Below are 19159 nucleotides of genomic sequence, written 5' to 3'. Positions count from 1 at the left end.
GGAAATTAAATGTCACTTTGCCACGGCTACCACTCTACTCCAGACCTGTTATCTCCTGCCTGGACTATCTTTACAGTGTCGTTACTATACGTCTGTAACCAATTCACCTTCCCAAGGGTCATTACAGTCAGTTCACTCTTGCTCAACCAGAATTAAATGTGAGGGTTATAATCCACCTGCTAAATGATTCCTGGAGATCACCAAGTAGCATAATTTCAGTAAACGTTAATTCCTCCCTGCCCACCCAACTGCCACACCTGAAGAGAATGAAAAAAAAAAACCCATAAGTGAATTCAATTGTGGGTACCCAAATTTTTTACCATAAATGGCACAAAAGAAGGATACATCAGAATATTATCCTTTTTTTTTCTTTTGAGACAGAGTCTCGCTCTGTCGCCCAGGCTGGAATGCAGTGGTACAATCTTGGCTCACTGCAACTGCTGCCTCCTAGGTTCAGGCTTTTCTCGTGCCTCAGTCTCCCGAGTAGCTGGGACTACTGGCGTGTGCCACCTCACTCAGCTAATTTTTTGTATTTTTAGTAGAGACGGGGGGTTTCACTATGTTGGTTAGGCTCGAACTCCTGACCTCAAGTGATCCACCTGCCTTGGCCTCCGAAAGCGCTGGGATTACAGGCATGAGCCACCAAGCCCGGCCAGAATATTATCTTTTAAAAATAGAATTTAAAAATTTTTAACTATGACCAAAATTATTAAATATAACTACAAATTATTTGATTCTTTGTTCCTTCTAAATCAAGTGACTTTTCTTTGTAATTATTCTGCCAGAATGTAGATTGCCACTTTAGACATGCCCAATTTGATGCCTGACTTTAACAAGACAATCATAAAGTAAGTTATTACTGCAAAAAAAATTGATCCTCTCTCCCACTTAATTTCTTTTCTTTTCTTTTTTTTTTTTTTTTTTGGAGACAGAGTCTCACTCTGTCACCATGCTGGAGTGTAGTGGCATGATGTCGGCTCACTGCAACCTCCACCTCCCTCGTTCAAGCGATTCTCCTGCCTCAGCTCCCCACTTAATTTCTTTCAAAGTGCCTTGTTGATTTCCCTATTCAATTATTAAACTGTTCCAAGTGCCTGACCCTCTTTTGTCAGTCAGAGGCTCTGCTTATGATGTGGGCTCCTGCATCTTGTATTTGGTTGAGTATTGTTGATATTAACAATATTCATCTTTTATCAGGGAGAGACCTAGCCAACATACAATTTCTTGTTAGGATTTTTTGCTTCACTTTGCAGCCTCAGCAGATGGCCGGGATTCGGGTACGGTGATTGAGTAATGAGCCTCAGTGCCAACTGCAGAACCAGGCTTTTGAGTTCGTAGTTTAACTTCTGGAATCTAAACTCCCACTTAACTCTTTATGCAGCTGTTGTTACTAATACTGGCATACTGAAGTTGGTGAAAAATTAATCACTTCCTACCTTTCCATAGAGGGCTGTACTTGCTGCCTAACCCCAAAATTAGTTTATTTTGGTGTTTGTTTTTTCATTTTTTACATAGGGTCTCACTGTGTTTCCTAGGGTCATCATGAATTCCTCAGCTCAAGCGATCCTCCCACCTCAGCCTCCACAAGTAGCCGGGACTATAGGCACATGCAATGCATGGCACTGGCCCCCAAAACTACCTCATATCACAACAGTAATTTGTGCCATGCCAGTTAGCTTTGTGTGCTTTGTTGGCCTGCAGTTTTGGGGGCAGAGATCCAGCCAAATCTGTGTATGGCCTTAGAAATGTGTTCGCAAATCATCATTATATGTGGAGTTGTTTTGGGAGTTTTGTGGTGGTGGTGGTTTTTCCTTTGTGGTTTTTTTTGTTTTGTTTTGTTTTTGTTTTTGAGACGGAGTCTTGCTCTGTCGCCTAGGCTGGAGTGCAGTGGCGCAATCTTGGCTCACTGCAAGCTCCACCTCCCGGGTTCATGCCATTCTCCTGCCTCAGCCTCCTGAGTAGCCCGGACTACAGGCGCCCGCCACCAAGCCTGGCTAATTTTTTTGTATTTTTAGTAGAGATGGGGTTTCACCATGTTATCCAGGATGGTCTCGATCTCCTGACCTCGTGATCCACCCGCGTCAGCCTCCCCAAGTGCTGGGATTATAGGCATGAGCCACTGTGCCCGGCCTTTCCTTTGTTTTTTAAAGGAGAAAGTGGAGGAGGAGCTTGAGAACCACAGAGCTCGCCATACACTCAGAATTTCTCACCCTTGCCCCGGTGTCTCTGCCTTTGTTCATGTGGTGTCTTCTAGTTGGAATGCTTTCCCTGCACTCTTGGTCTCTAAACCATGTCTTCACATCAAACTATCTTTTAAAAATCTTGGCTGGGTGTGATGGCTCACCCCTGTAATCCCAGTGCTGTGGGAGGCCGAGGTGGGCGGATCACTTGAGGTCAGGAGTTCGAAACCAGCCTGGCCAATATGGTGAAACCCCGTCTCTACTAAAAATGCAAAAATCAGCCGGGTGTGGTGGTACAGGCCTGTAATTCCAGCTGTTCAGGAGGCTGAGGCAGGAGAATTGCTTCAACCTGGGAGGTGGAGGTTGCAGTGAGCCGAGATCACGCCATTGCACTCCAGCCTGGGTGTTGCAGCGAGATTCAGTCTCAAAAAAAAAAAAAAAAAAAGGCTTTATCATTTTCCTCACTGCCTCCCAAGTGAATGTGTGTGTCCCTCCTTTAAAACATCCTGGTATGGTGGTGTCTCTGAGGCAGGTCTTTGCCCCAGATGTGCTTGCTAAACTGTAACGTGCTCAAGGGCAAGCATAGTGGTCAGTGTGCACTGAGTATATACACAGACGTTTCCACTGCTGGTGCTCTCGAAGCTAGTTAGAGACTTCTGCCTGCCACTGTGCAAGACGTCTAAAAATCTTACAGCATTTCCCCTCACTAGTGTTTTTTTTATGCTCTGGAGAATTACACATCCAACACATCCTAGACCTCCAGTGTTCAAACTGAACTGAGTTAAAACGATTTATGAGAATTAAAACAGCTTGTGACTTTAAAGACTAAGGAAAATCATAAATGAAATTGTAGAACACTCACAGGCGCGGTGGCTCACGCCTGTAATCCCAGCACTTTGGCAGGCCGAGGCGGGCGGATCACGAGGTCAGGCGATCTAGACCATCCTGACTAACACGGTGAAACCCCGTCTCTCCTAAAAATACAAAAAATTAGCCAGGCATGGTGGCAGGTACCTGTAATCCCAGCTACTTGGGAGGCTGAGGCAGGAGAATGGCATGAACCCAGGAGGCGGAGCTTGCAGTGAGTGGAGATCGCGCCACTGCACTCCAGCCTGGGCGACAAAGCAAGACTCTGTCTCAAAAAAAAAAAAAAATTGTAGAACACTCAACATCGTGTACATGTATCTTTTTCATACCATACACATATTGGCAAAATGCAAATTACCTTAAATTCTAACCAACGAAGTGGATAAAATTTATATCAAAGTTTGCTTTTAAATCTTGAAATAGCGTTAAGTCAGTTAAGGCAAACTCCGTTGCAGTGGTGGAGACGCTGGCTTACAAAGCATGGAATTTAAAGCTCATTTCTCATTCTTTCTGCAGCATGTTGCTGGTAGTGACTGGCCCCCGAATGGCACTATTTGGCTTCTGCTTTTGAAATGGTGCTAAAAACAACATTCCTTTTCTGTTTCTAAAAATTTCTGAGGTACTTTTACAGTCCTTCTGAAATGTTTGGGAATCTCATAGTAAAGAATATGCTTTTGAAATAGCTCATTTTTGTCATTCACGGAATCAATGGATTGCTGCACGATACTGTTTCCCTTTGAGGCTGATTGCATTCCAAAGAAATACTCTCTTTTAGCGGCCACGCACGGTGGTTCACGCCTGTAATCCCAGCACTTTGGGAGGCTGAGGCGGGTGAATCACCTGAGGTCAGGAGTTCGAGGCCAGCCTGCCCAACATGGCGAAACCCCATCTCTACTAAAAATGTAAAAATTAGCCGGGCGCAGTGGTAGGAGCCTGTAATCCCAGGTACTCAGGAGGCTGAGGCAGGAGAATCGCTTGAATCCGTGAGGCAGCGGTTGCAGTGAGCCGAGATCATGCCTTTGCACTCCAGCCGGGCGACAAGAGCGAAACTCCATCTCAAAAAAAAAAAAGTTTACCTAATAAATTATCATCTATGGTACTTTCAAAGGAATAAGTGCCTGTTTTCTTAGTAGGGCTGCAGGTTTCGATATGCTAATGTCTGTCTCTAAATATTTAAACTTCTACATGGTTTACTTCCTTATTGCTTTCAGGTCTCCATTCAGAAGTCACCAAATTAAACAGGCCCTGCCTGATCACTCCGTGTAGATTACTCTTACCATCTTCCCCACACTTCTCATCCTTTTTAATCTTTCTTCATGAAACGCTGAGTCACTTGACATAAATTCTGTGTTCTTCCTCACTGTTTTTCCTTTCTCCTCACTGGAAAATGAGGTCCGGGGGAGTGAGGGTCTTTGTCCCTCTCACCACCACTTTTTTTTTTTTTTTTAAGATGGAGTCTTGCTCTGTCGCCAGGCTGCAGTGCAGTGGCACGATCTCAGCTCACTGCAACCTCCATCTCCTGGGTTCAAGCCATTCTTCTCCTTCAGCCTTCCCTGTAGTTGGGGCTACAGGCGCACCCCACCACGTCCAGCTAATTTTTGTATTTTTAGTAGAGACAGGGTTTCACCATGTTGGCCAGGATGGTCTCCATCTCTTGACCTCGTGATCCACCCGCCCTGGCCTCCCAAAGTGCTGGGATTATAGGCGTGAGGCGTGAGCCACCGCGCCCGGCCTCACCGCCACTTTCCTAAAACATCATCTCACCTTTCACAGGTTGGCCACAAGGGTTACCTATGATAGTCAATCAGATATTTGATTTGTAAAGGTACTTTATGAATATTCATACAGTTGGTTTTGTTACTGATTGTATTTTAGAATAGGGAAGCTTGCTGTCTTGGGGACAAATTGAAGATCAGATGGGTAGTATGATCACTTTGGGTCCCAGAAGAAACAAAGAGCAGACTCACTTTTTCCTTTAGGACAGTTGGGAAGAGAGTTGATGTTGGGTGGGCTGTATTTTCTTTGAAGCCAAAGTTAGGTGGGGTAGGTTAGAGAACCATGGAACATAAGAGTGCAGTGGTGTGATCTCGGCTCTCTGCAACCCCCAACTCCTGGGTCCAAGTGACCCTCCTGCCTCAGCTTCCCGAGTAGCTGGGACTACAGGTGCCCACCACCATGCCCGGCTAATTTTATTATCTTTTATTTTTGTGGAGACAGGGTTTTGCCATGTTACCCAGGCTGGTCTCAGACTCTTGGTCTCCCAAAGGGCTAGGATTCCAGGTGTGAGCCACTGTGCCTGGTCCAAGTAACAGTTCTTAAAAGAAACAACAGAGAAAACACAGGGGAGGAAATTATCAGTGAAGTCGTTCAAGAAAAAAATTCCCTGTAAAGAAGCATAGTAAGAAGTTTCCAGATTGAAGGGACCCACTTCACTTCCCAGTACAATAACATCGACATGAAAGTGACTAACTACAAGCTTCCAGAGGAGGAAGACAGTTCACATGGCAAAAGGATCAAGAATAAGAATAGCTTTGGACTTCTCAACAGCAGCACCAGAAGTAAGACAGCTACACAATGCCTTACAGTTTCATAGACAACTGGCTTTGGGTCTATAATTCTATATGCAGCTGAATTAACAACCATGTGTGTGGGTAAGAAAAAAAGACTTTGACCTTCGGACAGGCAAGGTCCGAAAATGAAGGAATAAAGAAAGAGGAAATAATAATATACAATAAATGGGATAAGGGCCTGCTCTTTTCATAACAGAACTTGTAGTACTACTCGATCCTTTCTCTGCAACTATGACTTTGATACATGCTGAAACTTAAAAGTAAGTGGGGAGGTGGGTCCAGTGGCTCATGCCTGTAATCCCAGCACTTTGGGACACCGAGGCGGGAGGAGGATCGCTTGAGCCCGGGAGTCTGAGACCAGCCTGCGAAACATAGTGAGACCCCACCTCTACCAAAAGTTTAAAACATTAGTTGGCTGTGGTAGCATGCACCTGTAATCCCAGCTACTCAGTAGGCTGAGATGCGAGGAGCACGTGAGCTTGGGAGGTAGAGGCTACAGTGAGCCATGATTTCGCCACTGCACTCCAACCTGTGCAACAGAGTGAGATCTTACATCTCAAAAAATAAGTAAGTTTCGGTGTAACAGATGGATAAAAGTCAGAGAGGTGGGCATGGAGAGTGGTAAATAATCTTTCTTCTGTCTTCCCTTGGAAAGAGTTTAAGATTCGGAGTCAGAAAAATCAGGCTGGGCGCGGTAGCTCACGCCTGTAATCCCAGCACTTTGGGAGGCCAAGGAGGGCAGATCACTTGATGTCAGGAGGTTGAGACCAGCATGGCCAACGTGGTGAAACCCTGTCTCTACTAAAAATATAAAAATTAGCCAGGCCTGGTGACGTACGCCTGTAATCCCAGCTACTCGGGAGGCTGAGGCACGAGGATCGCTTGAACCCAGGAGGCGGAGGTTGCAGTGAGCTGAGATGGCGCCATTGCACTCCAGCCTGGGCAACAGAGTGAGACTCTCTCAAAAAAAAAAAAAAAAAAAAGAAAAAAAAATCTGATGAAGAAGGGCGGCCTCTAAGTGCCTAGAACAGGCATGGCAGGAGCTTGGCTGGTGTGGCTGAGGGTGACTGGGACTGCTGTCACTTCCTTCCTGGCTAATCCCCGGGCCTCCCTGTTCACGTTTCCACCTGCGGCAGTTCCCTCACATACTGAGACAGGCAGCGTTGATGGTAGATGAATTTTTTGCCGTTTAAGTACTTTGAGTAGTGGCCTGTGGACGAATGTTTAATTCAGAAAAATAATTTTAGCCTGAACAAATCTCATTATCTTGCAGGGTGAATTTCTCACCTGAGGGCTGTAAAGACTCGTTTGAAAATGGAGAGCCAAGAACCAACGGAATCTTCTCAGAATGGCAAACAGTATATCATTTCAGAGGAGGTATAACTTGTTTTTCACTTTCCTTTCCCTCCCCCACATAAATCTGAGTTTAGCAGAAATATATAGACTGTTGTTACAATGGTGGTCTTTCATTCTTGAAGACAGTTGTAAAGATTTTTCCTACTCCCTTTTTTGGGCTCGGGCACATTTTGCTCTTGTGTGGGAGGAGTGGTGTGTCTCTCTGTGTATTAGTGAAATTGAGACTAGGAGATTTGGGCTCTTAACAGAAAAATTCTTAATCCTTCCTATGTTTCCCTAGATAGAAGAAGAAAAAATATATGCATTTGCGGACTCAGATATTTCATATGTAGTTGTCACAACTTGGCTGTTAATGGCCTAACATGAGTGTTTAAGAACAATAAAAACCTACGTTGTTAATTGTAGTCTAAATTCCAGTGAATTCTAGAACCAATGTATGTCTCTGTGTTATTCAATTTAGCTTTAAAAGTCTCTTCCTGCAGGAACCATTGCAGTGGATAAATTTTAAATCCTTCGTCTTGGAACTCTGATCTTGACACCTTTCTGGAATTCCTTTTGGTTTAAAATCTTTCCATGTTGTCTGTGAACAGATCTGCTGAAAATGATTAGGTTGCTGCTGGCAAGAAGTGAAAGATAGGATAGTAGGAGAAAGGCTACTGCTTTATACGCAGTGACACTTTCCTCTCAGTTCAGTATAGTGCCGTAGGTAAGTTAGTCTCCAACACCAGAACTCCCCAGTGTCTAGGCAGAACGAACCTGGGGTGTCCATCTGTGGTTGGGTGGGAAACCCACGTGTCATGATAGGAGATCCAATCCCGGACCTTGTTTCCCCACAGTCCGCCTTCCTGTGTCATCACTGACAGGAAAAATACCAGTGTCTAGAAATGGCCATTTCTACATATGAAACTCACCTGTGTTGTATGCACCCAGGTCAGGGGACAGACCATCAGGAGCGTCCCAGGACACCCTCACCACATGTGCTCCCTTCCGGTTACCTCCATGCCCCACCCCTTCCCCCAGCCCCCAGGAGTTTTTAGACTGTCATTTCTTTTCACCTGTTACTACTACCACCAAGAAATTTCAAAAAGAAGCAGAAGTGCCCTTTAAAAAAACAACCCTGAATACCTACCTACTCTGAACTGAAAAACGTGCCCACAGATTATTGGGAAGGAAACATGATTATTGGGAGTCTGGGGAAGGACAGAGGAAATGTGAAAGAAAAACCCTTTTAGATAAAAACAACTTGGTTTGAAAGTTTCCCAACTTATTATCTGATATCCTTTTAGTTAATTTCAGAAGGAAAATGGGTCAAGCTTGAGAAAACAACGTACATGGATCCTACCGGTAAAACTAGGTAAACTTTTTTTTTTTTCTTACAAAATGTTCGTTATTTGGGTTCTCAGGTTATCTGTTGAGTGTTTTGCATAAACTTTGATGTTTTCTTTTTTGTAAACTCTGTTTTAAATAATCTAATTTAGCTGTTTTTCCAGTGTTAGGATGTTTGGATCATTTATAGTTGCTGAATAAAACTGGGTTGTAAATGTGTTACAATAACTAATCAGAAAACTATTTTAATACCATTCTCCATAAGTAGACAAGTGTAGACCTAAAACTTTTGGGCCAAACCTAATTTAAGCTGATAAGGCGACAGAATAATTAACAGTACATGTTGCTTCCTTCTAGTAAAATCTGTTTTTAATTTCTAAGTTAGAAGAAATAAAGAGAAAACAACAACACTGCTAATTTTGAGGTACGTGCCTGCCTCATGGAAATGCAAATTGGGAAAAAAACATTTTGTACACCCTATTTCATAACATGTGTCAGTAGCCCTAAAGATACTGTACCCTTTGACCGAGTAATCCCAGTTTTAACAAAGTGTTAAGGGCCAGGTGTGTTGGCTCACGCCTGTAATTCCAGCACTTTGGGAGGCCAAGGGTGGGGGCCGGGGCGGGGGGCATCGGTTGAGGTCAGGAGTTCAAGACCAGCCTAGGCAACATGGTGAAACCCCATCTCTGCTAAAAATACAAAAATTAGCTGGGCCTGGTGGCCCTGTAATCCCAGCTACTTGGGAGGCTGAGGCAGGAGAATTGCTTGAACCCGGGAGGCGGAAGTTGCAGTGAGCTGAGATCACACCACAGCACTCCAGCCTGGGTGACAGAGTGAGACTCTGTCTCAAAAAAACAAAAACAACAACAACAAAAAGAAAGTATTAAGTAAATTAGTATTCAGAATTAAATTTATGTATAGAAAATGTTCAACAAAATTTTAAAAGAAAAACTGAAAGCAACCTAAATATCTTAAAAATAGGAAACGAATTGTTATAGTGTATTCCCTTGGTAAAATCTCTGCAGCCATCTAAAAAGCAGATTCTGAAGACAACCTAGCAATATGGGAAAAGCTCCTAAGTTGATAACAAAGTAGAAAAGTATGTATATGCTTTTCAAACTCTGCCAAATAATGTGTAAGAAAAAGCCGGAAGGAAAATTATAGCAAAATGGGAAAAAAGCTGTGTGGTTAACCTTTTTTCTTTTACTTTCCAGATTTTTGCATAGCAATCTTTTGATATTATAAACTATAAGAAGAAAATACTATGAAAATAAATTTTTTACTTAGTGAAATATAAAAAGGAGTACAACAGAGTGAGGATGAAATTTAGTAACCAGATCACGTGATACAAATTCATCAATATGAAAACTCCATTTGCAAAGTGATCCAATAAGAGTACATGATTTCTTTGTGATGAAATAGATCGTCAAGATGCAAATACATGGGCTTGCCAGTCATCTGAACAACTGTGATTATATCTACTAAACTAGCAAAGCCCTTAATAAGGCCTAATGTGGGAGAGCTGTGGGAAACATGTTAAGAGATAGATAGCACTGCTGAATTAAAACCCAGCAGTAAGAAAGCTAAGCACAGTATGATCCATGGACCATGAAAGACTGTAACTCTTCACTTAAGATGCCAAGTGAGTTTGATATGGAAAACTAAATGTACAAAATAAGTAGGGCCCAAACCCGATACAGAAATGTGGCAAGGCCCAAGTCTTAGGGAGCACCATATGTTCAAATGTACTGATATTTGTGAAACTATAGAGAGGTTGGAACCCAATGTATGGTGATACAGTTTGGTTCTCTTTTGCCTGTCAAATTAAGTTTATAACACAAAACGTAGCCTTCAGCTGTAATGAGTCTAAACATGTGTTTGAGGCCAAGCGCAGTGGCTCACACCTGTAATCCCATTACTTTGGGATGCCAAGGTAGGTGGATCACTTGAGGTCAGGAGTTCGAGACCAGCCTGGCCAACACTGTGAAACCCCATCTCTACTAAAAATACAAAAATTGGCCCAGCGTGGTGGCAGGCGCCTGTAATCCCAGCTACCCGGGAGGCTGAGACAGGAGAATTGCTTGAGCCCGGGAGGAGGTGGTTGCAGTGAGCCGAGACTGCACCACTGTACTCCAGCCTGGGCGACAGAGCAAGACTCCGTCTCAAAAAATAAAAATAAAATAAAAAGATGTGTTCGCACCAGCTCATCTCTTCGCCTGACTGGTCTTCTGCCCTTCCTGCATTCCCTAATCAGGGATGTACATCAGAATCATATGGGGACTTTTCTGAAAATACGACGAAATCTCACTTCAGAATATCTGTTTCAGTAGATTGGGAGTAGGCTCTAAAATCCACCAAACTACCATATTCATAGCATGGTCATGTCCATTCTTCCATACATAGGGTTTTTTCCCTGGCCTCTGAAGAGGACTTATGTAAAGCACTAATATTTTATACCAGAATGTCACCCTTTGAAGAATGAGTCTCTGTACTTTCCAGTATGCCACGATGTATAATTTATAGGATGTGTTATCTCTGACCTGATATAAAAGCCTGTGTGTACAGGTTGAGCAGCCCTAATCTGAAAATCTGAAATTCAAAATGCTGCAAAATCCAAAACCTTTTCATTGCCAACATGATGCCCCAGGTGGAGAATTCCACACCTGACTCTGTGTGACAGGCTGCAGTCAGAACACAGGCATACAACACAGGCATTCAGTGTCCCCCCCAGGGGAAAAGGAACCCTCCCCTTCAGCTCAGCTATATCCTTCTTTTTTTTTTTTTTCCCTTGAGACAGAGTCTTGTTCTGTTGCCCAGGCTAAAGTGCAATGGTGTGGTCTCAGCTCACTGCAACCTCTACCTCCCTGGTTCAAGCAATTCTGTCTCAGCCACTCGAGTAGCTGGGACTAGAGGTGCATGCCACCGCTCCTGGCTGATTTTTGTATTTTTAGTAGAGGCAGTGTTGTTGGCCAGGATGGTCTGAAACTCCTGACCTCAGGTGATCCACCCACCTTGGCCTCCCAAAGTGCTAGGACTACAGTCATGAGCCACCGCATCCAGCCATATCCTTTTTTTTTTTTAATTTATTTAATTTTTATTTTTTTAGTAGAGACAGAGTCTCACTATGTTGCCCAGGCTGGTCTCGAACCCCTGAACTCAAGCAGTCCTCCTACCTTGGCCTCCCAAAGTGCTGGGGTTTCAGGCGTGAGCCATCACACCCGGCCCGATATATCCTTTGCACGCACACGGCGACTTCCCTCCGCAGGCACTCCCACAGAGGGTCATGAAATGGCATGTGTGCAGGCCGGATGCCCAGCAGCAGTTCCCCACAACACCCTACACAGGGCTGAGACCTATGTGCATGACTCATTGTGGGGTTCTTTGGCTTATTTCCTGCTCTGTGGGGTAAAGATACTGTTCAAAATGTCAAAAAGGCCTGCATGAGACCCAGAGGGCAAGGCAAATATTTCAAAATCTGAAAAACCAAGCTCTGAAACACTTCCGACCCCTCGTTTCGGGTAAGGAATACTCAACCTGTACAGCTGTCACTTGGTGTCTGTCGGGGTTGGTTCCAGGACCCCCTGCAGATACCAAAATCCACAGATGCTGAAGTCCCTGATATGAAAATGCAGATATTCAGTATGTATTTGCCTCTAACCTACATACATCCTCCCACGCACTTCATCTCTAGAGTAATCACAGCACCTAATACAATGCAAATGCTGTGTCAACAGTTGTACTCTATTGTTTAGGGAATAATGGCAAGAAAAAGTGTGGACGTGTTCAGTATAGATGCAATTTTTTTCATAAATATTTTCAATGGGTGGTTGGTTGAATCCATGAATGCAGAATCCACGGATATGGAGGGCCAAGTCTAAGAGAGAAAATAGCAGCTAGAGAATCCTATGTTCCACCATCTCATTCATGAAAGGGGATGTGGGGTTAATTTTAGAAATATAAAAATATTCCAGTAGTGTTGTGTCTATTGACATTCAAGACAGTGCCGAAGTCACCCTCTGTGACCCTCCCGCCTCTTGTGTTGGTGAACTAGAGGGAGGAAGGCCAACAGGCTTTCCCATAACAAAGGAGACTAGGAATAGGATGATCTCACTGGAAGCAGAATCCTAAAGCTAGAAGAGGTTTTGGAGATAACATACTCATTCCTGCTTTTTACAAAGGAGGGAAGAGCCTCAGGCTGGAGCTCTGGGCTTAGCTGGTAGGCAAGTAGAGACGAAGAGCTGACTTCCAGTCAGCTGTGCATCTCATAGGCCCTTTGAAGTTGTTGGAGCTCTCACTGGGCAATCTTATTCCAAGATTTCTTATCAATGCATTTCTGTTTTATTGCTGGTGATTTATGGCTCGTTACTGCTTGTTTCCTTCACCTTAACCACGATAATGATGCTCCTCTTTTTGTTTCCCTTATTCCTAGTGTTTGGGATGGGACCTTCAGTGCTTTTCCCAGCACTGTCTTCTTCAGTCTTTAGGACTAACCTTAGGAGGCAGCAGAGAGAGCTATGCCAAAAGGTGTTCATCTCTTGCAATCTGTATGGTTTACTTACCAGCATTGCTTGTTGGTCAGCTCCTTGCTACTAACAGGAATGTTGGGCTGCTGTGAGTTGTCATAGAGGTCTGTTTGATTTTCCTGTGTTCATTTTGACATATTTGGCCTTCGGAATTTGGGTACAATGCTGAAAGACCTACAATTTCCAGACAGTCTTTTTGTTTTGTTTTTAAAAAAGCAAATTAAATATTTGAACAATTTTAATGAAAATATGACAAGGTCCAAATTTTAAGGACAGCCGGATAGGAAGCATGAGCAGGAGGGTTCCGAGGAGGATATCTTGCAGCTCTTACTGTCGAGATGCGGGTGGTAACTCCTTTTTATCCCAAGCCCCAGAGCCACCCACGTGTTTCACTTCCTTTAAAAGAGATCCTAAAATTGTTTGCTTCTCCACTCTGGTCTCTTACCACTGCTTTTTTCTGTTGTAGGGAGAAGAGAGTGAAGGGTGAATGTTCCTTTTATGCCTCGCCCCTTTAAACTGCATAATTGTGTCAGTAACTGGGTTTCCTGTACAACTGTGCCCCATGTTCCAAGGCCAGAAAGTAGAATAGCACAGATGTTACCCAAAAGCTGAGTTGGGTAACAGTCAGAAACCAATAGCTAACCAGGAATAAAGCCATACAAGAGAGCAGGACTGTGCTGTTACTCAGCCCACTTTTTCTAGATAAGATCTCACACATGCAAAGTAGGGCACTTGCCTACATTTAATAATTCTTCCATTAATAAATAGGAAGGTTCTACCTTCTTAAATTGTGTGTTTTAGGTCACATATTTTAAAAATCAAAATGATATGAAAATCTCAGTAGTTCACGTTGTCCATAGTAGCTTTTGTTCCTAGAGACGGGGTGAGTCTTTTCCTATGGCTTCATTTGCATTACCTGCTTATTAATCCGTCACTGGCTGTGCTCCTTGCCCAGAGACATAGGATCCAAACTAAAGTTTTCTGAGAAAGCGGCAGCTCACATGCTTAGCAGGCTTTCTGTTTCGGGGGCACCCAGAAGGTGAGGTGTAGGGTGGCAAGAGTTTTCGTTGTTAATTTTCAGAAGCTATAGGAAAGCAGAATTAGCTTCTTTAACGCAGACGTTTATTGCTGTGGTCTTCTTGACCAGTATCATGAGTACATTTGCATGCATTGCATTTAAGAAGTTCTAGTTGTACAGAGAAAACCTAAGAAAATTCTCTTCTTTAGCACTAATGACTTTTTTTTCTTCTCTGCCTGAACAGAACTTGGGAATCAGTGAAACGTACAACCAGGAAAGAGCAGACTGCGGATGGTAGGAGTGCAAACCTATTCCAACCCTTTAGAAAGGAAGTTAGCACTTGTGATCGTAAGAGGGTTTTCAATGGAACCAAGTTAACTTCTATTAGGATGTTGTGTCTTTAAATCTCCGCTTAGGTTTTGCCGTACTATGTAACTAAATTAAGCTTTCTTTATAAGTAACTTCTGGCTTCTGTTATCTAAGCCCAAAACAGTGTTTTTGAGGGGAAGTTGTTCTAATGTTTATAACTAAATGTAAATCAATATAGTTTGAAGCCACACCTGTGTCTAGACGTGTTATGACTTCTAGAAGTCCTTGTGTCCTGTTGGAAGGATCTAGATGAGAGGCTTTAGTTTGGAAAGTTACTTGGCACACCTTCATGCCTATGGACCACTTGCTTTACAGGTTGATGAGGACACGGAATTAATTGGGCAAAGCCTATTCCATTCACCCTCCCCTCCAGGCATGAATGCCTTGACTGCAAAGAACCTACAAACAATCCTGAGAATCACTCTGGTCGAGGGGAAGTTGGGCACTAGGCTTTTCTTATTTTTCCATTTAGTTTTGGTTTCCATTTTTGCTGGAAGCAAACAGTAGCTGTGCTGCCGCTGCTGGCTTCACAGATAGGAAGCTGTGGGGAGCCAGGGTACCCTCCTGGGTGCTTTGTGTTTTCTGAAACCCAGTCGTTTTTGTTTTTCTTAGGTTTTAATGAAGGCCAAGTAACTTGAGAGGAAAGGTGTTTTACCCTAAAACTGGAAAATCAGTCTTGCTAGCATTTATTGCAGACAGTGGAACTTACTTGATTCTTGCTCAAAGTTGACCCAGGAGCACAGGGATGGCTGTGGCCTCACCAGTGGTAGGGCTGCCACACGCTGGAAAGTGGTTCTGTGGAAGGTTGGTGTAGTCAGAAACCTTACATCCTTGACCCTGTAGGAGATGTTTCATTTTAGTTCCGATTTTAGTTTTAAGAAACTGTGACAATTAAACAGCCTTTTTGTTTAAAAAAGAAAGTGTAAATAACACGGAAGCGATGATTTTTAATTACATTTTTAAAATAGCTTCCAATATTAACTGCCAGTATTGTAGATTAAAACGGAGTTTCTTAAAGTCTGGGGTTTTCATTAGCTTGCTCTAAACAATGTGCTGGCATTGCTGACCTCTCATTAGGGATTTCCTTGGTTCCATTTCCTGGTGACAGGTGTCGCGGTCATCCCCGTGCTGCAGAGAACGCTTCACTATGAGTGTATCGTTCTGGTGAAACAGTTCCGACCACCAATGGGGGGCTACTGCATAGAGTTCCCTGCAGGTGAGTCACTCAACATCGAATTGCTTCTTAGGGATGTTGGCCTGAACCAGGGTAAAGCCTGAGAACTGCAAAGCTCAGCTCTGCAGTTTTTAATCTGTCCTTGCGGTTTTAAGTAAAACTAAACCACTTCGTAGCGAGGCTCCTCCAGGCCCCCAGGACACCCCAACAACCCTCTGAACCCGTGAAGGTGACACAAGGCCACCTCCCACCCATCCCAACCTCCTCTTGGCAATGCTGCCTCCAGCCTTTTTTGTTTGTTTTTGTTTTGTTTTGTGAGACGGAGTCTCGCTCTATCACCCAGGCTGGAGTGCAGTGGCACAGTCTCGGCTCACTGCAACCTCCACCTCCTGGGTTCAAGCAATTCTCCTGCTTCAGCCTCCCGAGTGGCTGGGTCTACAGGCGCCCGCCACCACGCCCGGCTAATTTTTTGTATTTTTAGTAGAGACAGGGTTTCACCGTGTTAGCCAGGATGGTCTCGATCTCCTGACCTCGTGATCTGCCTGCCTTGGCCTCGCAAAGTGTTGGGATTACAGGCGTGAGCCCCTGCACCCAGCCGTCTCCAGCCTTTTGAGTAATTGCCCTTCCCCTTCTCAGCTTATTTGTTTGTCATTAGCCATCTGCTAATGGAAATTTCCAATAATAAGTAGGCCAGGCTTTTTTTTTTTTTTTGAGATGGAGTCTCGTGTCACCCAGGCTGGAGTGCGGTGGCGTGATCTCGGCTCACTGCAACCTCCGCCTCCTGGGTTCAAGCGATTCTCCTGCCTCAGCCTCCCGAGTAGCTGGGATTACAGGCGTGTGTCACCACACCTGGCTAATATTTGTATTTTTTGTAGAGACAGGGTTTCACTGTGTTGCCCAGGCTGATCTCAAACTCCTGACCTCAGGTGATCCACCCACCTTGGCCCCCCAAAGTGTTGGAATTACAGGCGTGAGCCACCACGCCCAGCCTAGGCCAGGCTCTTAACTCCAAGAAATGTGAATGCAGAAGACGGTTTGCTCTGCTGTGCGGAAACAGGCCAAGGAGACTCTTCATTTCAACTAGAATATTTTTCTTGCACAGTAATTAAAGCTCTCCAGAATTTATTGCCCTATATTATTGTAGGACTTTATTTGATTGTTCCCATCTAAAGAGATTAAATCTCATCTATTTGTTATTAGTGGTATACGTTTTATTATTATTATTATTATTATTATTATTATTATTATTTTTTGAGACGGAGTCCTGCTCTGTTGCCCAGGCTGGAGTGCAGTGGCACGATCTCAGCTCACTGCAGCCTCCACCTCCCGGGTTCAAGTGATTCTCCTGCCTCAGCTTCCTGAGTAGCTGGGATTATAGGCATGAGCCACCACACCCGGCTAATTTTTGTATTTTTAGTAGAGATGGGCTCTCACCATGTTCACCAGATTGGTCTCGAACTCCTGACCTCAGGTGATCCACCCACCTTGGCCTCTCAAAGTGCTGGGATTACAGGCCTAAACTACCACACCCAGCCAAGGTTTTATATTTTAAAAGGCTAGCTGCTGGTAACATATGGTTAACAACTATCATTTTTCTCATTTCCTCACCATTTTACTGAAGGCTATTTAATTACCTTTTTTTAAATTTTTTTTTTTGGAAATAGAGTTTTGCTCTTGTTGCCCAGGCTGGTGTGCAATGGCAGGATCTTAGCTCACTGCAACCTCCGCCTCCCGGGTTCAAGTGATTCTCCTGCCTCAGCCTCCTGAGTAGCTGGGATTACAGGCATGTGCCACCACACCCGGCTAATTTTGTATTCTCAGTAGAGACAGGTTTTCTCCATGTTGGTCAGGCTGGTCTTGGCCTCCCAAAGTGCTGGGATTACAGGCGTGAGCCACCACGCCTGGCCAGGCTATTTAATTACTTTTAATATTAACGTTAATAAATTCTTCTCTCACTTTTTCTTTTTTCTTTGAGATGGGGTCTCTGTTGCTGAGGCTGGTGTGCTCTGGCACCATCACAGCCCATTGCAGCCTCAACCTCCCCAGGCTGAGGTGATCCTCCCACCTCGTTTTCTGTATTTTTTGTAGAGATGGGGTTTTGCCATGTTGCCCAGGCTGATCTCTAACTCCTTGGCTCAAGTGATCTGCCTGCCTTAGCTTCCCAAAGTGCTAAGATTACAGGTGTGAGCCACCATGCCCGGGCTCTTTTTTTGAGACTATGTCTAGCTCTGTTGCCCATGTTGGAATGCAGTGGCACAATCACAGCTCACTGCAGCCTTGACCTTCTGGGCTCAAGTGATCCTCCTGCCTTGGCTTCCTGGGTAGCTGGGTCTGCAGGCATGCATCACCGCATTCGATTTTTAAATTTTGTGTAGAGCTGGGGTTTTGCTTTGTCACCCAGGCTGGCCCCAAACTCCTGGCCTCAAGTGATCCTCCTGCCTCAGCCTCCCAAAGTGTTGGGATTACAGGTGTGAGCCACCACACCCAGCCTGAGTTTTTCATTATTTTATTTTATTTTGTTTATTTATTTTTTGAGACGGAGTTTCGCTTTTGTTGCCCAAGCTAGAGTGCAGTGGCACGATTTCAGCTCACTGCAACCTCCGCCTAACAGGGTCAAGCGATTCTCCTGCCTCAGCCTCCCGAGTAGCTGGATTACAGGTGTGCACCACCACACCTGGCTAATTTTTTGTATTTTTAGTGGAGACAGGGTTTCACCATGTTGGCCAGGCTGGTCTCGAACCCCTGACCTCAGGTGATCTGCCCACCTCAGCCTCCCAAAGTGTTGGGATTACAGGTGTGGGCCGCCACGCCCAGCCTTATTATATTTTTTAATTCCTTTCAGGAAAAAGAGTCTGCGTTGCTGCTCCCTTCCTCTTCCTTGGCCTCTCTGTTCACTCCTCACAGTGGCCATGGGAGTCTCCTAATGGCCACCAGTTTGCTCCTTTCTGGCCTTTCATTCCTGGGCCTCGGTGTTTTACTGTGAGGGAGGAAGACAAGACAGGTGATGCTGTCAGCATCCTATGTGTGAGGAAGCAGAATATGAGCAGGCTTCCCGTGCTGCAGCCACACAGCAAGCTCCCAAACCTAAGCCAGTTGGTCACCACCAATTCACATCTCCTCACAGATGCTGCCCGTGCTGTGCAGAGCAGCGTGGAGATGGTCGTGAAGGCTCATGACGGATCTGGGTCTGAATAGGACGACTGGATGATGCCTTCAGAACCTGATTCATCTGCTCAGAGTTTTATTCTTTCGCCTTTTTGTTTCTATAAAAATTCCAAGCTGGGCACAGTGGCTCATGCCTGTAATCCCAGCACTTTGGGAGGCTGAGGCGGGTGAATCACTTGAGGCCAGGAGTTTGAAAGCAGCCTGGCCAACATGGTGAGACTAAATACAAATTAGCCTCTACTACAAATACAAAAATTAGCCGGGCATGGTGGTGTGTACCTGTGGTCCCAGCTACTCAGGAGGCTGAGGCAGGAGAATCGTTTAAACCCAGGAGGCAGAGGTTGCAGTGAGCCAAGATCACACCACTGCACTCCAGCCTGGGCAACAGTGTGAGACTCTATCTTCAAAAAAAAAGAGTTCCAATCCTCAGGTTTCTCTGTAAGACCACTTTTCACAGTGCTCCGATTCTTCTAACGTAACGCAGCGGCAGGTGTGTTACAAGAATGAGGGGTTCAGCCGGGCGCAGTGGCTCACACCTGTAATCCCAGCACTTTGGGAGGCTGACGTGGGTGGATCATGAGGTCAAGAATTCAAGACCAGCCTGGCTAAGA

At 44.6% G+C, this 19159-nt stretch overlaps 1 protein-coding gene across 1 annotated transcript in view; it reads left to right on the top strand.

Moving 5' to 3' along the window:
- The window catches only part of NUDT5 (nudix hydrolase 5), a 28292-nt gene that overhangs the window by 2674 nt on the left and 6459 nt on the right, over positions 1–19159 (top strand). The window contains exons 2-5 of the mRNA XM_004049065.5: positions 6891–6994; positions 8260–8327; positions 14085–14134; positions 15318–15425. Of these exons, the coding sequence (XP_004049113.1) occupies positions 6932–6994; positions 8260–8327; positions 14085–14134; positions 15318–15425 (289 nt within the window). The 5' untranslated portion in view covers positions 6891–6931. The remainder of the gene's footprint in view (positions 1–6890; positions 6995–8259; positions 8328–14084; positions 14135–15317; positions 15426–19159) is intronic.

Source organism: Gorilla gorilla, chromosome 8, assembly GCF_029281585.2.
Source record: "Gorilla gorilla gorilla isolate KB3781 chromosome 8, NHGRI_mGorGor1-v2.1_pri, whole genome shotgun sequence".
In the NCBI taxonomy this organism is placed as follows: Eukaryota; Metazoa; Chordata; class Mammalia; order Primates; family Hominidae; genus Gorilla; species Gorilla gorilla.
This window is presented reverse-complemented; position numbering and strand designations above follow the sequence as displayed.